The sequence below is a fragment of the Mirounga leonina genome, unplaced genomic scaffold (genome assembly GCF_011800145.1).
Source record: "Mirounga leonina isolate KUSES-001 unplaced genomic scaffold, KU_Mleo_1.0 Mir_170, whole genome shotgun sequence".
NCBI lineage: Eukaryota > Metazoa > Chordata > Mammalia > Carnivora > Phocidae > Mirounga > Mirounga leonina.
Window position 1 is genome coordinate 19798974 of NW_023270433.1, and position 18757 is coordinate 19817730.

The following is an 18757-nucleotide window of genomic DNA, read 5'->3' on the forward strand; positions in this document are numbered from 1 at the left end:
TCTCTCTCAAATAAATAAAAATAAAATAAAAATCTTTAAAAAAAAAAGATACTAAATATCCTAGAGTTCTGTAGGCATCTGTGTGTGTGTATAAATCTGTGTCTGATAATGTATGAATATGGCCCATGTGTATGACATGCGTGGTGGAGTATGTGCATATATATTGTGTACGTGGAGATGGGCTTTTTGGAAAGAAAGACCCAGAGTCAAGGCCTTTCTACAGAGCCCAGGGGCCTTGGGCAAGTCCTTCTCCCTCCCTGAGGCCTGGTTTCCTGGTAAGGTAGGGATACAGGATCTGCCTTCTGGGACAGTTGGGGAAGCACGTGTGGGTGTGTGAGGCACGTGGCCCAGGCCAGGCACCGGGGAGGCACTTGACTGACGCGTGTCCTGTTCCCGGCCCCGGCCGCCCAGGTCAGCGAGAGTTACAAGCAGGGCTCGACTGGCTTGAGGGCCCCTCCCCTCCTGGCCCGAGCAGGAGCTGCATGGGAGAAAGAAACAGCAATTCTTGGAAAGCCACCATCAAGCCCTTCTTGGAATAGGCAGGCCATTCATCAAGATGCCATCCAGGAACCACCCCAACTGCCGAGCCTGGAGTGGCCCTCTGCGACCTCTGGGCTGCCTGACACCGAGCTCCCTGGTCCTATTCACCACTCCACGTGTACCCCGACACCAGGCACTGAGGGCTCGTCAAAGGCCATTGGGCATTTCCCTCCCTGGGATCACGTCACTTGACCACCCCTGCGTAAAGCCTCTCCTGCCTCCCCACTGCAGTAAAGCCTTCAGTCACATCTCAACACCCCCCTAGGTCAGGCCAACACCCCTCCTCCTCTCTCCTGCACCTTCTCACCTTGAACCTATCACACCAGCCAGTCCCTCGTGGCCACTTGCTTTCATTACCTATGGGAAGCACTTAGCTGGGGGCCTGGCACATGGGAGACAGCTCAGCAAGGTGGGATTCAGCCTCTGCAGACAACAGGCGGATGCCTTTGCCCTCCTCTGGCAATCTCCGATGCACATCTCAAGACTCACCTTAGTCTTGGGGTCCCCGGGTGGTGCAGTTGGCTAAGCGTCGGACTCTTGGTTTTGGCTGGGGTCGTGATCTCCGGGTCGTGGGATCAAGCCCGGTGTTGAGCCCCACACTCAGCGCAGAGTCTGCTTGGCATTCTCTCTCCCTCTTTCTCTGCCCCTCCCACCGCGCTTACGCTCTCGCACGTGCGCACGCGCTCTTTCTCTCCCTCAAATAAAAAAAAAGACCCACCTTAGTCTTCACTTCCTCCAGGAAGCCTTCCCTGATGCCCACCACTCCAAGCCAGTGTAGGTGCCTTCTTCCCAAGGAGAACTGCCTGGTGTCCCCATATCCCCCTGTCCTGTGTGATAAGAGTACTCCAGTCCCCACCCTGCGGCCTGGCATATCCTCCCCGAGGTTCATGTGGATTTCGGCAGGCTTATGTCCTCATTGGTCCTCCTTGCTCTCTGCCCCTACAGCTGCCCTCCGTCCCAGCGGCCCACTGGGCTCCAGTCTGGAAACACCGCACCCCCCACCTTATCCCAAAGGCCTTGCAATGCAGAGTTACTTTGGATAGCGGAGTTCACTGGCGTTCGTGGAGACTGCGGAGAGCGATTCCAGCGCCCACGACAAGCTGCCATTCAGGGGCAGCGCAGCTCCCGGGAGTTCGTCAGGCATCCCTGACCCCAGAGAATCTCTAACCAGCTGGGACGGCGGAGGGACCTGCCCTCCTGAGAGTGTTCTGGAAACCCCGCCCCCTCGGAGCCCCTCCCCCTTCTCCTGTTCGGTGGGAGACCTCCCTCTGGCTGGCTCCTGGGAGACTTGGAGACCCCTGGAGGGGCCTCACCGGAGACAGATTCACTCTGTGCCAGTAGGCAGAGCAGCTGTTGTCTGTTATTTTAAAGAGCCATTGTTCTGGGCTGAATTGTGTCCTAACCCCAGGCCCCCAGAATATGACTGTAGGCAAGATAGGGGCCTTCGAAGAGGTGATTAAGTCAAAATGAAGTCAATAGAGTGGTCGGAATCCAGTGGGACTGGTGTCCTTATCTGAAGAGGAGATTTTGACAGAGACTCGCACAGAGGGCCATGATGTGGAGACCCGGGGAGAAGGCGACCATCTGCAAGCCAAGGAGAGAGGGCTCAGGAGAAACAACTGTTCACAACTCAACCTGGGACTCCCAGCCCCCAGCACAGGGAGGAAATCGTCTCTGTTGTCTCGGCCAGTGGGTCTGTGGCGCTCAGCTATGGCCCCAAGGAGGCTCGCCTAGCGCTGCTGTTTTCATACATGGGTCTCAGGGCACTGCCGTCACCGACTGGTGGGCCTGCCGCCCCTTCCAGACTGAATCGCCTGCGGGCACTGGACAGAGCTGCCCTTCCCATCCTTCAGAGCTGCCAAGCCACCACACCCCCAGAACTCTGAGGAGCATTTCCTGGCTGAACAGCTTCCGGGATGAACAGCACTTCGGTTCCTGGCTCTTTAAATCATCGAAAGCTGGGAAGGAGAGAGGCCCCACCATGCACGACCCCTCCCCATCTCTGGAGCATCATCCCCCTTGGCCCCTGGTTCCACCCCAACAACCCCGAAAGTGCACAGATGAGTAAACTGAGGCCCAGAGAAGGCAAGTGATGTGCCCAAGGTGGTTCATGGAGTCAAAGCCGGGAGGAAGGAGAGACCAAAGCCCACAAGTCCCAGGGAGGACCTGAGAGGGGGAGGCAGGGGCCGGAGAGCCCTGCAGTGTCCCGCCCACCGGATGGAGACAGAGAGGACCTGGGTCCAAGTCCCGTCTACGCCTCTTGCTCGCTGTGTGAGCCGGGGCCTCAGTTTCCACATCTGTACAATGAGGCTGACAAAGACGAGACGGCACGTGTGGTGCTTAGCCCGGGGTCTGGCCCGCAGAAAGGGCTTAAGAAGTGTTCGTGCCGCGGCCGCTGAGAACAGTCTTCTGGAGCGGCTCAGCTGGCCCAGCACCTGGCCCCACAGGAAGTCTGACAAAGAGCTCTCAATAGAATCTCTTCCTGCCTGTGGGCTGGTCGGCATGGGGGGCAGGCAACTTCTGTCCTCCGGGCCTCGAGCACTGCCCCCCTGTCCCCAGCACACACACTGTCACTTGCCCTCCAACGGGCCTCACAGGGCACAGGGCTGGATAAGGCTCAATGGCCCATTGTTCTCCCTCCAGGCCCAGAGCAGGCCCGGCCTGCCGGGAACCAGCCGCTGAAAATAGTCCCACCGGAGTGTTGGGGTCCAGCTGCTTATCTCACTGCAGGGGTCAGGAGCGGCCCCACTCTTCCTGGCCACTACTCTGGGCCAAGTCCAGCTTGGCCAGCTCCCAGATCACCCTCAGGGGAGAGTCCAAACTCACACCCGCAAAATATTTAGTGGAAAATTGAGACCAGTTATAATTCCCTGAGGGCAGGCCCTTGGTGCGGACTGTGGCTGGTTCCGAGGAAAACCCTGGAAAAACAGGCCATGACTGACAAAGCAAAGAGAAATAGGGAAAGGCACTCCAGGTGGCGGGAACAGCAGAAGCAAAGGGAGGAGAGACGAGGCCAGGCAGAACAGTGAGAGGCTGTGGGAAGGGAGCCTTGAAGGGCAGCTCAGGCTCCGTGGAGCAGGGCCCAGAATGCCAGGCAAGGCTTTCCTGACCTTCCAGGCCATGCCTTGGCTGGGGCGGGTCTGTGGTCACGCTCACTTCCGGGTGAATATGGTGGAGCAGTCCTGAAGGAGAAGCCCAGGGCTGAGGAGGACAGAAAGGTGCCCTTGGCACCCCCCTCCAGGCGTGAGAGGGCGCTGCTCCCCAGAGACACATGAGGTGGACCCCAGAGGATCTGCCTGTGGGGCTGTGATCACCACAGTCAGCTTCTGGACATTCAGGCTTTCAGCAGTCAGCCTTGAAGCTCCTGCTTGGTGCTGAACCCTGGGCTGGGTGCCGGGGACCCAGACAGCCACTCCGTTCCAGCCTTTGAGGGGCTCACAGTTCAGAAAAGAAGCAGTGAGTGGCACTGGGGCAGCTCAGAGAAGCGTTCTCCTGACTTGGGACGTCGGCAAAGGGTCCCTGGAGGACATACCCTCTGAGCTGAGTTTTGAAGGTTAAGAAGGAGATGGCCAGGTAAAGAGGAGGCAGGAAAGCCATGAGAACAACATGTGCAAAGGTCCTGGGGTGCACCTGGGGTGTGGGGGGGGGTACAGGGCAGAGATGGGTGTGCCAGTAATGAGGCTGTAAATGTCTGCAGGGACCAGATTTCATTCTTCTCTGCATTCCCCACGGACGCAAACACAGTACTCACTAACACAAAGGCTGGTGAATGAAACAGTAAACAGTTGAAAAACTGGGAATGGGGCATCTGGGTGGCTCAATCAGTTGAGCGTCTGCCTTTGGCTCAGGTCATGATCTCGAGGTCCCGGGATCGAGCCCCGCATTGGGCTCCCTGCTCAGCAGGGAGTCTGCTTCTCCCTCTGCCTCTGCCCCTCTGCCTGCTGGTGCGCACTCTCTCTCAAATAAATAAAATCTTAAAAAAAAAAGAAAGAAAGAAAGAAAAATGGGAATAAACTGAGTAGATTAAATCCTGTTTTCGGAGCTCACTTACAGTCTGGGAATTTGATAACTGATTATTCTGTAAGCAAGGTCTTCTGTCATTTCCACATTGGGGGTTTGATTAATAAGCTGTGCTTAAGTTGAGAGTACCTATATCACACAGACCCATCCAGAAGCCCCTGGTGGGAGGGTCCAGTCAGGCAGATGTGGATTCCAGTAAGGACCCGCATGCGCTGGCCTGTGAGTGCTTACAGCCTGGAGTGAAGAGCTTCGCTGGGTGAAATATACCCCAAAGGTGAGCTCCTCTGTGATTGCCCCATTGGTCCCAGTTCTTCACCCCTCCCAGCACGCACTCGGTTTGCCGTGTGAGTTCCCAGCTCCGCCTGCTGGAGGTGGACCATCCTTCCCACCCTCCCCGTGGGGCACAGCCAGGTGACTAATCTTGGCCAATAGGACAACAGCAGACAAGTTTCAAACAGAGGCTTAATGTACACTTGCATCTGAAAGAAAAACACCCATTCTATACAATCTGTCCCAGAAAACAAAAGACGAGGGAGCACTTCCCAATTCCTTTTAGGAATCCGGTATTACCTTGATACCAAAACCAAAGACAGTACAAAAAAGAAAAACCACAGACCAATAGTTCTGTAGATGAAGCACAAATCCTTAACAAAATATTAGCAAAGAGAATTCAGCAACATATTAAGAAATCAAATACCATTACCAAATGAAGTTTATTTCAGGGAGGCAAGACTGGTTTGATACTTGAAAAATCAGTCAGTGTAATCCACCATATTCACAGGCTTACCAAGAAAAGTCCTATCATCATACCAATTGATGCACAAAAAAAAAGTTTTTAACAGAATTCAACACCCACTCAGGGAAAAACTTTTCAGAAGATTAGGAATAGAGAGCAATTCACATATAAACAAACGTCCTCTATAAACATATGTAAATATAAATATATAAACACGCTACATAAATAAAATAGCTTAGTAAATAGCATTTAGAAAACACCGACTGCTCATATCATTCCTACTGGTGAAAGACTGAAACCCAACAAGACTAGAAAGGTAAGTAAATGACATACGGATCAGGAAAGAAAAAATAAAACTATCTATTTGCAGATGACATGATTGTTTGTGCAGAAAACTCTAAGGCATCTGCAAAAAAACCTCCCAGAACTACTGAACTCAGCAAGGTCACAAGCTACAAGGTCAATGTACAAAAATCCACTGCCTTCCAATGTGCAAGCAATGAACATGGAAACTGAAACTCATATTCTTTACAATCACTAAAAAAAGAATGGAATACTTGGGTTTAAATCTAACAAAATGGGACTTGTATGCTGGGAACGACAGTATGCTGATGAAAGAAATCAAAACAGATCTAAATAAATGGCGAGACATGGCAGGCTTGTGAATTGGAATATTCCACATCGTAAAGATACCAGTTCTCCACAAATTGAAATACAGGTTTAACACAATTACTATCAAGATCTCAGGAAGACTTTTTGTAGACGAGGCAAGATTATCCTAAAATTTATATAGAAAGGCAAAGGAACTAGAAGAGGTAGAACAATTTGGAAAAAAAAAAAAAGAACAAAATAGGAAAATCGGTCTACTTAATTCAAGACTTAATTATGTAGCTACAGTAATCAAGACCCTACAGCATTGGTGGAAGGACAGAAACACTGATCAACAGAACAGAATAGAGAAGCGAGAAATAGACCCCTAGAAGTATAGCCAACCGATTTTTGCAAAAGCGCAAAAGCAATTCAATGATAACACCTTACACCCATGAGGATGGCTGAAATAAAAAAGACATTATAACAAGGGTTTAGTAAAAATGTGGAGAGATTGGAGGCCTCACATACTGCTGGTGGGAAAGTACATGGTGAAGCTTGAAACGCAGTTCCTCCAAAGTTTAAGCATATAGGGTTTGTTTACGACTAAACCTACATATACACACAAGAGAACTGAAAACGTATGTCCACCCAAAACCTTGCACATGGATGTTCATAGCAGCACTATTCATAATAACCAAAAAGCGGAAACGACTCAAAGGCCCATCAACTGATGAATGGGTAAATACAGTGTGATCTATTACATGGTACATAGGATCGATACAATGGAATATTACCAAGCAGTACAAAAAAAAGGAAGGACTGATCCACAGTATCACATGACAGACCTTGAAAATGTTATGCTAAGTCAAAGAAGCCAGACAGAAAAGACCACATATCGTATGATTTCATTTGCATGAAATGTCCAGAATAGGCAAATTGTAGAGACAGAAAGCAGATTAGTGGTTGCCCAAAGCCGGGAAGGTAGGGATGTAGAGAAGGGAGTGACCACTAATAGGTATGGAGATTTTTTAGGGGGTGATGAAAATGTTCTAAAATTGATTGTGGTGATGGTTGTACAGCTCTGTGAAAATACTAAAAACCATTGAGTTGTACACTTTAAATAGGTAGATTACATGATGTGCAGTTACATCTCAGTAAAGCTGGGTTTTTTTAAAAAACAATTTTATAGGTGAAGGATAGTCTTTTCAACAAATGGTGCTAAAGCAAATGGACATCCTTGTGCCCCCCCCAAAAAAACCCAAAACAAAACAAAAAACAAACCAAGAATCTCAATTTCAACTTCACATCTTCCACAAGAATTAACGGGGGACTATAGATTAAAACATAAAACTATGAAATGTGTAGGAGAAAATCTTTCGACCAAGGGATTGGTGAAAAGTTTTGAGACATAACACCCAAAACATGATCTAAAAGAAAAAAAGCAGGAAAAGCATAACCACCACAACAAAATAAAGAGAAAAGGACAGAAAAGAGAAAGGAAAGGAAAGGAAACAAAAGGAAACGAAAGGAACAAAGGGGGCACCTGGCTGGCTCAGTCGGAGAAGCATGTGACTTGATCTCAGGGTTGTGAGTTTGAGCCCCATGATGGGTGTAGAGATTACTTAAAAATACAATTAAAAACTTTAAAAAAACTAAAAAGAAAAAAGTGATAAATTGAACTTGGTCAACATTTAAAAACTTTTGCTTTGCAAAAGATGCGTTAGGAGCATGGAAAGACAAGTTGCAAACCCAGAGAAATGATTTGCAAATCACATACGTGACAACGGATTCATTCACAGAATATATAAAGTGCTCTCAAACTCAAAATGGTAAAAAAGCAAACACTCTAACTAGAAAATGAGCCGGAAACGTGAAGTGACATTTCACCAAAGAGGATATACAGATGGAGGATAAGTACACAAGAAGATGCCCAGTATCAGTCATCGGGGAAACACAAATGAAATCCTGAGATTGCACCCCACAATTATTGGAACAGCTACAGTAAAAAACATAGGGGCAACATTAAATGCTGGCAAGGAAGCAGAGAAACTCGATCTCTCACTGTGCAGCTACTCAGGGAAGACAGTGTGGCAGTTTCTTACAAATTGAACCTATACTTACCATACGACCGAGCAATTGCACTCCCGGACATTTATCCCAGACAAATGAAAACTTGTGTCCACAAAAAATTCTCTGCACAACTGCCCGTAGCAGCTTCATATGGAAACTGGGTCCGTCAATAAGTGAATGGTTGGGACGCCTGGGTGGCTCAGTCGGTGAAGCATCTGCCTTGGCTCAGGTCATGATCCCAGGGGCCTGGGATCAAGTCCTGCATCGGGCTCTTTGCTCGGCGGGGAGTCTGCTTCTCCCTCTACTCCTCCCCCCTGCTTGTGCTCTCTCTCTCTTTGACGAATAAATAAATAAAATCTAAAAAAAACAAAAAAACAAAAAAATAAGTGAATGGTGAAACCAGATGTGGTACATCCATACCACAGAACACTACTCAACAATAAACAGGATCGAACTATTGGTACACACAGCAACTTGGACGGATCTCAAGGGCATTATGATGCGTGCAGAAAGACAATCTCGAAAGGTCACATAGTGCATGCTTCCATTTATATAACATTCTTAAAATGACAAAATTATAGAGCTGGAGAGCAGATGAGTGGTTTCCAGGGGTTAGGGATGGGGGGTCGGGGATGGGTGTGACTATAAAAGAGTATCCAGGGAGATCTTTGTGGTGACACGGTTCTGTGTTTCCATTTCCATAGTGGTTCCATAATCAACACATGTGACAAAATAACAGAAACACACACTGTACCAATGTCCGAATTTGGTTTTGAGATTGTACTATAACTATGGGAGATGTAGCTACAGGGGGAAACTAGGTGAAGGGGACATGGGACATTTCTTGGCAGTTTCCTGTGAACATATAATTATTTCAAAATGAAAAATGAAAAAGAAAACCCAAACCACTTCCATTTCGGTGAGACCTTTCCCTGGGGAGAGGCTGATCCTTCTGCCCAGAGCAGATCTGAGCCCAGGGGTGGAGTGTGGTGCATTGGAGGACCTGAACACGGACCAGGAGGATGGTAAGCAGGGAGCTCACAACCTGCTTTCAGCCTCCACAACAACCCTACTAGTGGGAACTATTTTTACCCCCTCTTTCTCGATGAGGACACAGTGGCTCGGAAAGATGAAGTGACTTGTCCACGGTCACACAGTGAGTAAGCGTCCGAGCCTGGAAGCCCATGCTCCTCGTCACCATTCTCCACTGCCTTGCAATATGGACGGATTCCGGGGAGCAAGCTGCAAGAGCACTTCAGAGGGAGAAATGAATGCAACCTAAGGTCAGAGTCAGACGGCTCCTCGAGAGACCTTGGAACGCCCCCCACCCATTTTTCAGATGGGCCAAGTGAGGCCCAGTGAGGGAAGGGACTTACCACAAATTGGCAGCAGAAGCAGACGGTGGGGGCGGGTTTCCTTCCCGCAAGTCCGGGGACTGTCAGCTTTGCCTTTGCACACTGGCTCGGCTGCTGGAAGGTTCTCTGGCTGGGCTCGGGGGCTGTGTGTGTAGCAGAGGTAGGGGAGGTGCGGGTTTTACCTGGAGGGAACGGGTATGTGAATAACGAGCACATCCTTCCTCGGCTCAGCCCGGCTAGAGGACACGGACGGCAGCGTCCTGAGGCCCCTCCGGTCGTCTGGGGAGGTAGCTAAAACTCTGTTTTCAGTCCTAACGACACACACGCACGCGCACACACACACACATTCATAGGCAGATACACCTGGCCTGGATCCCAGCCCCTCACATCACACAAAGCACCATCTGCCCCCTCGGAAGGTCCTCAGACAGACAGAAAGCTTGGTCCTCCTTGTTTTCCAGAAGAAATCAACAAGAGAGGGGAGGGGCCTCACACAAGATCACACGCAGGTTTGGGACAGATCTGAGGGCAAGGCACCTCCTGCCAGCAGGGATGCTATTCGGTAGTCCCTGAGACAGCATGCGGGACCCTGCGGAGCCCACTGAAGCCTGGGGCCCAATCCCACCACCCTGGGGCCCCGCCCTTGTCCTTGATCACTGGTGACCTTGTCTTAGAAACTGGCCATGGAGCCGCTGTGGTGGCGGCTTCCTCCTGCGCAGCTGCTCGCTTGGCCTGAACTCACCTCTTGATGCTCAGTGGTAGCCCTCTGTCTGCCCCTCCGTGGGGCACCCACTCTGTGGCTGGCCCTGTGCTGAGGGTTTACACCTGTTCTTTATCTCACTGAGTCCACGTGAGACCCGTCAGGTGGACTTATTATTCCCATTTTATAGGTGACATGATCGAGGCTGGGAAAAGTAAGGCAATTTATCAAAAGCTCTACTGAGAACTGAGAGTCAGCCCAGGACCAGACATCCCCACACGCTGAAGCTCATGACCTTCCTTAGACAAGCTCGTCCTGAAGGCCAGGAGAACCTGTGCTCTCCGCCAATTCCCTCTGACCGGCTGGAGGTGAGGCTGCCTGGACGTTAGGGATTGGGCTCGCAGTCTCTGCTCAGCTACAGCATACTTTTCCACTTTCCCTGAATGTGAACTTCCTCACTGGTAAAGGAAAAACAATACTCAGCACCTCTCCGAGCCTGACGTGAGGACTGATGGAGATAAGGCATGGGATGCCCTTGGTGTGTGCCTCGTGTGGCCGGAGATACGATTTTTTTATCTGCAGCTGACACTGCCCTCCCCCAAGCCCCACTCTCATCCGTGCTGAGCAGGCCTGGACCAGCCCCGAACCTCTTCCTCACCCCCACTGTCTCCTCCGACCCAAGGAAGGGGCACCCTGGCGGCAGGGACCCAGGGTACCCCCTTTCCTCCTGCCTGGCCCTGCCAGGGAGAGGATAGGCAGAGCCAGATGTTTCACAGATGTTGCCGATGGTGAGCAAAACAAGAGCACAAGAGCATTTGTCTGCAGCCCAGGGTCTGTTGCCTGAGGGCTGGAGAGCACTGAGGGAGAGGATGCAGCAGAGGGGTGAATCGGGGAGACTTTCTAGAGTAGGATGGCAGAGGGACCTAGGGAGGAGACAGTAGGCAAAGGGAGCAGAGGAGAAAGGCAGAGACATAGGGGTGGGGAGCGCAGAGGAGTTTGGTGAAGGTGGGGGGAGCAGAGAGGAGTGAAACCAGAGAATCAGGGAGCCTGGAGGAGGCTATCCAGGTGGGAGACTCATAGGGGTTACTGCTGACCTGCCCCTCTCACCCCACTCCACCCCAGGATCCTGACTTCACAGGGAAAGAATTTTAGAACCCCCAGATGCTCCCAGGCCCTTCTGAGCTGCCTTGTGAGGTAATGAGCTCCCTGTCACAGGAGAGATGCAAGCAGGAACCCAAGAAGGGATGCAAGCATGAGATAGCAGTTTAGACCAGGTGGTCTCTTCCAGGCTGGAGAGTCTCGGAGGCCCTATCTGCCCCAAGCTGGGCCAAGAGGCCAAGAGCGTGAGGGAGCTGACCGGCCCGAAAGGAGTCGGACGAGTTTGTCACAGGCAGGCCAACGCTGAGTCCCCTCCCACTGGCATCCAACCGTGCCCTTTCCCCTTTCCACCCTTCACAGCCTATTTGCAAGCTGACCCCAGCGGCTCCCAACCAGGCTGACTGGGCAGTGGTGCAAGGACAGGCTGTTTCTGACACTCCCTGGAATAGGCTGGCTTTGTCCTCTAGCTGAATGTTCCTGGAAGGACGGCAATCTGGGGACTGAGACTGGAGGCTCCCTGTCCACTCTGATCACGGGAGAGCCCAGGGCCTGGACCACTTGAGCACGAGCTTTCCACCTCCCCGTGACCCTGAGTGATGATGTCACTAAGCTGCCAGCACCACCTCACTTAGTCACCAAAGCCCTGGGAAAGGTGCCAGTATGCACTATTTACAGATGACAAAACTGAGGCAAAGAGAGGTGACGTGATTTTTTCAGAGATTTAGAGCTAGTAGTAAGCAATGGAGCCAGGGCCCAGGCCTTTCGCCTCTATGCAGTGCTGCTTCTCTCCCGCCGCCTCAGTCTTCCCATCTGCGGAATGGGAAGGGACCTGGACATGAGGACCTCACAGCCCTCATATCCCACACTGACCAGCCTGGGATTGCCAGACAGAGAGCAAGGGGCCTGCTCCTTCCTCGCATGTTTTAAAAAAAAGGCGGGGGGGCGCCTGGGTGGCTCAGTCATTAAGTGTCTGCCTTTGGCTCAGGTCATGATCCCAGGGTCCTGGGATCGAGCCCCACGTCGGGCTCCCTGCTCCGCGGGAAGCCTGCTTCTCCCTCTCCCGCTCCCCCTGCTTGTGTTCCCTCTCTCGCTGTGTCTCTCTCTGTCAAATAAATAAATAAAATCTTAAAAAATAAAAATAAAAATAAATAGGGAGCAGCCCGGACACTGTAAAGGTGATGGTCCCCAGGGAGCCCAGGCAGGGCCCAGGGCAGGAGGACCCAGGCACCTCTCCAGCCCGCTCTCTGGATGCTCAGCACAACCACAGCTGCTCTGGGCCAAGCAAGAGACCCCGTGTGAGTAATGGAAACCAGGCAGCGGGGCCTTCGGAAATGGGAATTCCATCTGTCTGACTTTGCTCTACGGGACTTCTGTTTCCATGGCAACTTGGGGGTGGGAAGGTGGAGGGCTTGGCCCTAAGCTAAATCCCTGGACCCTGAAGAAAGGGGAAGGTGAGTCTCTTCAGGCCCACAGTGTCTCCTCCAAGGGGAAGACACCACAGAGAGGCCGGGCTGGGCTGGGACTCAAGTCCTGAGCTCCGCTGTCAGCTCGGCCACTAGCCATTTTGGAAGGAACAGGAGTGGTACTGTGGTCCCCTCCGGGCCTGTTTTCCCAAGCTGTCAGGTCCCCAAATCTCAGGCCTGGATGACACCTGTGAGGTGGCCTTGCTCTGTTTAGGGGCACATCTCTGCCCCTCGCTGTCCTTCCAGCCTCATTGAGGCTCTGGGGGCTCCGGGGCAGGCAAGTCCTTCACTGATTACAAGGCCCAACAAGGCTCAGGCCGGGTCCAGTGCCAGACCCAGCTCCACTCCTGGAAGAGCTCATACTCCCAGTGCTAGAAAAAAAGGCTGGAACATGTACTGAGCACCTACTGTATGCCTGGCCTTAGGTTAGGCCTCCAGGGCAAACAGCAAGGGGAGGCACAGAGGAGAGTGGCTACAAAGCCCCATGTCCTTTGTGTTTCCAAGTCATGGTGGGCAGACCTGAACCCAGGACCCCAGGCAGGGAACAAGATCCAGGGAGATGGGGCCCAGCCCCTCCTGCACCAATTCCCTCCGGCTGCATGGAAGTCAGCCCAGCTGGGCCAGGCCCCACTCCGGGCAGTGCCCCCCAGACCCTGGCAGGCTGTATGTGGGGGCAGCGGGGGCCAGCTTTGGCGTCAGCTTGGCCTGGGTTCCAGGCTCTCTTCTACCTCCTCCAGGCAAGTGGTTTGGGGCCTCCAGGCCTTGCCTAAATTTGCGTCTCCAGTTAGGCACGGAGTGGGAAGCCTTCCTCTGGGACACAGAAGGGGTCTCTGTAAGCCCTACTTCTTGTCACCTGCCCAGCTCTTACCTCTGTCCTAATGGCATCCACGGGCCGGCCCATCTGCAGCCTGAGAGGCTAGCCTTGTCCACCTCCACCAACCAGCCCTGTGCCACCTGAAAGTTCCACTGGAATCTCAGGGTGTGGTGGGCAGAGGAATGTAGCCAGCTGGTGGCCAAGCTAGAACTCTGTCCTGTGGCAAGCAGGGGACAGCAATCCAGAGCACAGACTTGGTAGCCAGCAGGGCTTAGGCAGAACCCTGTCTCTGCCACTTGCCAGCCGTATGACCTTGGACGAGTCACCCACCCTGTCTGTGCTTCACTCTCCCCATCTGTGAAACGGGCATAACCCCCCACCTCCCAGGCTGGTGGAGAAGGGGAGAGGTAATTACATGGAATGAGCACGGCAGAGTGCCTAGCACAGGGAAACAGCCTGTCAGGGAGCCACGAGCCCGGAAGATCATGTGTGTGGCTCTGGGATGGGAGGCGGGTGATGGCAAGAGAGGAGAAGCCGCCGGATTGACCCCCAGCCCCAGCCCCAGTCCACCTTGGGAAAGCTCAAACCCAGAAACAAACAGAAAGGGGCAAGAACAAGAAATAACACAGGCCTTTTATTTGTTCCAGAACTCGGCTGCTGTGTGGTCTGAGGGTGCCATGCTTTCCCAGAGCCCCTGAGGGACACCTCCCTTGGGGAGTGCGGGATTCCTGTGCGAGGTCACACGGCAGCACCTGCCCCTCCAGGCCTCATCAGTCTGGAAGGCCCAGCTGCCTGCCACGGTGCCTGGGACCAGCAAATCCCCTGAAACTGGGAAGTGGTGTCCACCCTCTCGGTGAGGTGGCTTTTTCACAAGGCGTTGGTTAAAATATTGCACTTGTAAATTAGGAAAACCGATGAGGCAAAAATTTCCTATTACAGGACAACGTGCCAAGCATCCGACTACTGTTTAAATAAATAAAACTCAAGGCATGGGGTCTGAGCTGCGAGTCCCAGCGGCCCCCCCTGGAGAGCCCTGGAGCCCACGGCTAGGCCCCCTGCCCCATCAGCCAGTTCTTTCAGGAACTTGGTCAATGCTGAGCCCACGCAGCACGGAACAGCAGCTCCGGATCTGGCTCAGCCAGGGCCCCTGACCTGCCAGGGCCCTCGGGCCCCCTCGTACCGGGGCAGTGTGGACCCAACGGGGCCAGTCCTTCTACTCCTCCAGTGGCCTGGGCCTCCCTTGGTCCAGGCCTCTCATCCGAATGTCCGTCTGTCTGTCCGGAGACGCAGGCTCCGGGGGCTTGCTTGCCCCCTCCGTCGCAGAGGGAGAGAGGCAGGTGGGAAGGGGGCCCAGCCCGCCTGGTGTGAACACGGAGCTCTACCCAGCCAGCCCCTAAAGTGGGGGACTCATCTTCTTCTGGTTAATGAGGTCCAGGTAGAGGTCAGAGCGGAGGAAGCGTGGGTAGGAGTCCTTTTCCATGAGCCCGAAGATGCGCTTCTGCGCCAGATCGAAGCAGCCGCGGGTGACACTCTGCAGGTTGTCCTTGGTGTGTTCCCGTGTGTAGGAGTCCAGGTTGACCTGTGGGGGCGGAGGGCAGTATGGCCAGGTCCACTGGCACGGGGCTGACCCTGGGCACGGGGGCCAGGAATGGGACCCCCCCCGCCCTTCACCTCCAAGCCCCTCTGTTCCATGTCTTAAGTCTCAGAGTGCAGACCCTCGGGGCAGCGATTCAAGTCCTGGCTCGGTCACTCACTCTAAGGCGGGTAGTTTATAGGGCCTGGACATACCACCTCTGAGGTCAGACTGCCTGGTTGGAATTCCAGCAGTGCCGTAGCTAGGCATGTGACCCTGAGCAGATCACCTAAGTGCTCTGAGGCCCCCTTGTCTTATCTGCAGGCAAGGAAGGATGGTACACTCCTCAGAGTGCCAAAGACGAAACAAGGTCATCCATGGTAAAGAGATATGGAGTCAATCAACAGATCACCCACTGCGAGTCTGCATACAGTGCCTGGCCCTCAGTAAGCACTCACTAGATGGTAGCGACTCCGAGCTAGGCTCTCTGAGACTGTCTCCTCATTTTTCAAATGATGATAATATTAAACCCATTTTACAGGTTGTCATGAGGATCAAATCAAAGAGTGCATCCATAAAGGGCTTGGCGTATGCCCGGCACACAGTGCCTCGACAGTGCCCATTTCTGGTACCGACAGAACTCTGTTCCTCCCAGGGCCCCAGCTTGCTTCCTCTCTACCCTGGACACATGGTCCCCAAGAGTCACTCTGGCCTCTCCCCTTCCTGAGCTCCTTGCTGAGGCAGCCAGGTACCTGTGATCACTGAGAGGCCACTGGGGATGGGGATGGGGCTGGGGCACCCGAGGGCCCAGCCTGAGGCCTTACCTCCTTGCACGCCTGGATTGCAATGTACTCAGCGAAGATCTTCTTGGCCTTGGCCGCCATCTTGGACTGTGACTTGACCTTCTTGAAGTCCTCACATGCCAGCCAGAATTCCAGGTTCTCCTCACTAAACTCGGTGCGAAGGAAGGCCTGGAACACTGCTAAGCCATCTGTGACGAGAAGCCCAGGCCCCGGGGTGAGAGGCAGAACGAGCCCCTTCTGCCTTCTGGACCCCCCAGCCTCCCCTCCAGGGGCCTTTGAGGGTGCAGATGTTGGGAGCTTAGTAAGATAACCACTTCAAAGAGCCAGGAGCCCCTGGGATGTGGACCCACCCCTGCCACTGCCTCTCTGTGGGCCTTGGCCACGTCTCTGCCGTCTGTGCCTCAGTTCCCTCATCTGTAAAATGGGGGTCATGAGTCTATCTCCTGGAGCCCTGTGAGGATCGGAGGGGATCCTGCCCACGAGATGCGGAGCACATGTGGCCCAGTGGAAGCCCTCGGTACGTGGAAATGTTTATTGTTATTCTGGGAATCTGGGTGTGAGCACACAGGCCCCGGGCCTCTTGCAGGCACTGCCGGCTGCCCCGGACAGGGAGGGCCTGGCCGAAGCCAGCTCCAAGGCCAGCGCAAGGGCCTCGGCCTCTCCCAACGGCAGGGACACCCGACGGGACCCAGGAACGAGGGAAAGGCCACCTCTCTGGGAGCAGACACACGCTCTGGGCCTGGGCGAGCAGGAACGGGAAGGGGGGGAGATCACGCAGGGAGGGGAGCAGGCCAGCTGGCCCCCACTTACATTTGTGAAGCAGCAGCTTCTCCAAGGACTCGCCCCACTTGAGGGCTTCCTCTGAGGTGGGCCTGAGGGGCGAGGGAAGGGGCAGAGTGAGGCACCGTGAGGTTCGGGGAAGTGGGGGGGGGGCGGTCTCTGTTAGCTGCCCTTGGCCTGGGCAGCGGCCGAGCCCAGCTGGGGAGCCCAGCCCCTCTCTTTGGGCCCCATCGCCTCTGCCCCTGCCCGGCCGGCCTTCCCAGAGAGTCTGTCCCCCGTGAGGGCTTGCCAGGTACCAGGCTCCCTCAAAGACAGCCGCCGTCCAACTCAGAGCTGGATCAAGCCCAAAAACCCCTTTCCATCTGACCCCACCGCCAGCCCTGCTCCCCTGGGGACCAGCGAGCGCCCGAGGGGCCCCGGGGTGCAGAGAGGACCTACTTGAATGACTTCACCATTTTGTCTGCCTTGCCCGCTGGTTGGGCCCCGGGGGACTCGTTCCTCCGCCTGAAGATGCCCAGCTTGTTCTTCATGTCCTTGGCTCTGGGGGCAGAAGCAGAGAAGGGGGTCAGTCAGCCTGGCGCGCTCGGCCCCTGCACACTCAGGGTGGGAAGGGTGCGCGCCGGGGGGCAGAGGCACCTACTCCTTCATCGTGTGCCGCCTCTGTAGGTTCCCGTTGCGCGTGAGGTACATGCCTCGGAGCATCTCTGTAGGGCCCCCCACCTTGGGGCCCGGGACGGTCTGCAGGGAGCAGCCCCCAGGTTCCTTCTTCCCCTCCCTGCGTCCCGGGGCGGCGCGGGCTGCAGCCAAGTGTTCGTTCGCCGGGATCCCAGCCGGATGACTGGGGCTCCCAGGCACAGGCCGGGCTGGGACTCAGACAGGAGGAGCCAGGAAATGGGAGGGACCAGCACAGGGAGCGGAAAAAAAAAAAAAAATCCCTCCCGGCCAACCCCGAGAGGGAGCCCGTGAAAGGGGCATGTGTCTGCAAGGGCCGGCCTCTGGGGCCCGAGGGCCCGACCGAGTTCTTTGTGACCGGCCTCCCCGTTGCCGTGGCAGCGCCGGGGGAAGGAGAAAACAAGGCAGCAAATTGCTGGGAGGGAGGGGGGAGTGCTCTGCCCACCAGGGTGGCAGGCCTGGCTATTTTTAGCCAGGAAGCATTTTTAGCCTTGCCACTCCCCCAGGAGGCAGCCGATTTGGGGACTGGCCAAAGCTGCTGGCAAGAAAGGGGTTAAATGCCCCATGCTCACGTTTGCCCCCCCTGTCGCTGGACCCCCTACCCTGGGCACCTCCGGGATAGCTCCTGGCAGCCGGCCTCGGCCTCAGTCACTGGCTTTGGATACAAGCATCCAGGAATGTGCAAGAGGATGTCCCACAAGTCTGAGTACAGTTTCAAGCTCGAATAACTTCAGGAGCACAAGTCCTATAAACTTCCCAAAATGTCATTTGGAATTTTAATTACGTAATTTTTTAATGCACATTGAGTGTTGTGATTTTTGAACGATACTTTTTTTTTTTTTTTAATTTTAAGTTTTGGTCTCTGTTCTGCTGATCAACGATAAAAAAAATGCTGACTGAAACCAAAAGTTAAAAAATGCGTTGGCAAAATCACAAAGCTAACGAAGTGTAGAAGAAATTTAAATGATTCAACTTTCAAATGGGTGTTTGTTAAGTTTGTAGTATTTATACTTCTGAAGTTACTGGAGCTTAAAGCGGCATTAAGACCCCCGGGACACCCTGGGTGAGTCGGTGAGGGAGGCGGTGCCCCGTGGAGGTTAAGTGTGAAGCTCTGCAACCGCACAGCCTTGGGTTCAAATCCCAGCTCCAGCAGTTGCCAACTGTGTGCTCTTGGTCAAGTCAGCTCACCTCTCAGAACGTCAAATTTTCCCATCCATCAAACAGGGATGATAATAGTACCTACCATCTGCTGGGGTTGTTGTGAGAAGCAAGGAGAAAATGCGCATAAAGTTTTAGCACATTGCCTGGGGCAGAAGTGCTCAGGAGAGAGAGAGAAGGGAGTGGCGGCCCACTGTGTCCGGAGGGTCTGCGGCAGCTGCCCAGGGATGGGGACCCTGCTCTAGAAAGTCCAAGCCAAGGAACTAAGGCCAAGGAGTCCAGGGATTGGCAGTCTTCTGGGTGAGGACTGGGGCCCTCAGAATGCCACCCCAGGGGTGACTAGGGTGCCAGCATTTGACTTCCTGGGACGTAGTGGTCTGTCTG

The 18757-nt window shown here is 53.8% G+C and overlaps 1 protein-coding gene across 4 annotated transcripts in view; it reads right to left on the minus strand.

Annotated features, from left to right (window-relative positions):
• Positions 1-14002: 14002 nt before the first annotated feature.
• LOC118017781 (regulator of G-protein signaling 3-like) overlaps positions 14003-18757 on the minus strand; it is a 31532-nt gene continuing 26777 nt past the window's right edge. For 2 of the 4 annotated variants that reach the window (XM_035015999.1, XM_035015998.1), the window contains 4 exons: positions 16982-17083; positions 16574-16635; positions 15785-15951; positions 14003-14966 (listed from right to left, as the gene is read on the minus strand). In XM_035015999.1, the coding sequence (XP_034871890.1) occupies positions 14781-14966; positions 15785-15951; positions 16574-16635; positions 16982-17083 (517 nt within the window). In that variant the 3' untranslated portion in view covers positions 14003-14780. Of the gene's footprint in view, positions 14967-15784; positions 15952-16573; positions 16636-16981; positions 17084-17183; positions 17394-18757 lie in introns of those variants that run through there. The other 2 variants (XM_035016002.1, XM_035016000.1) reach the window with 2 other exon arrangements.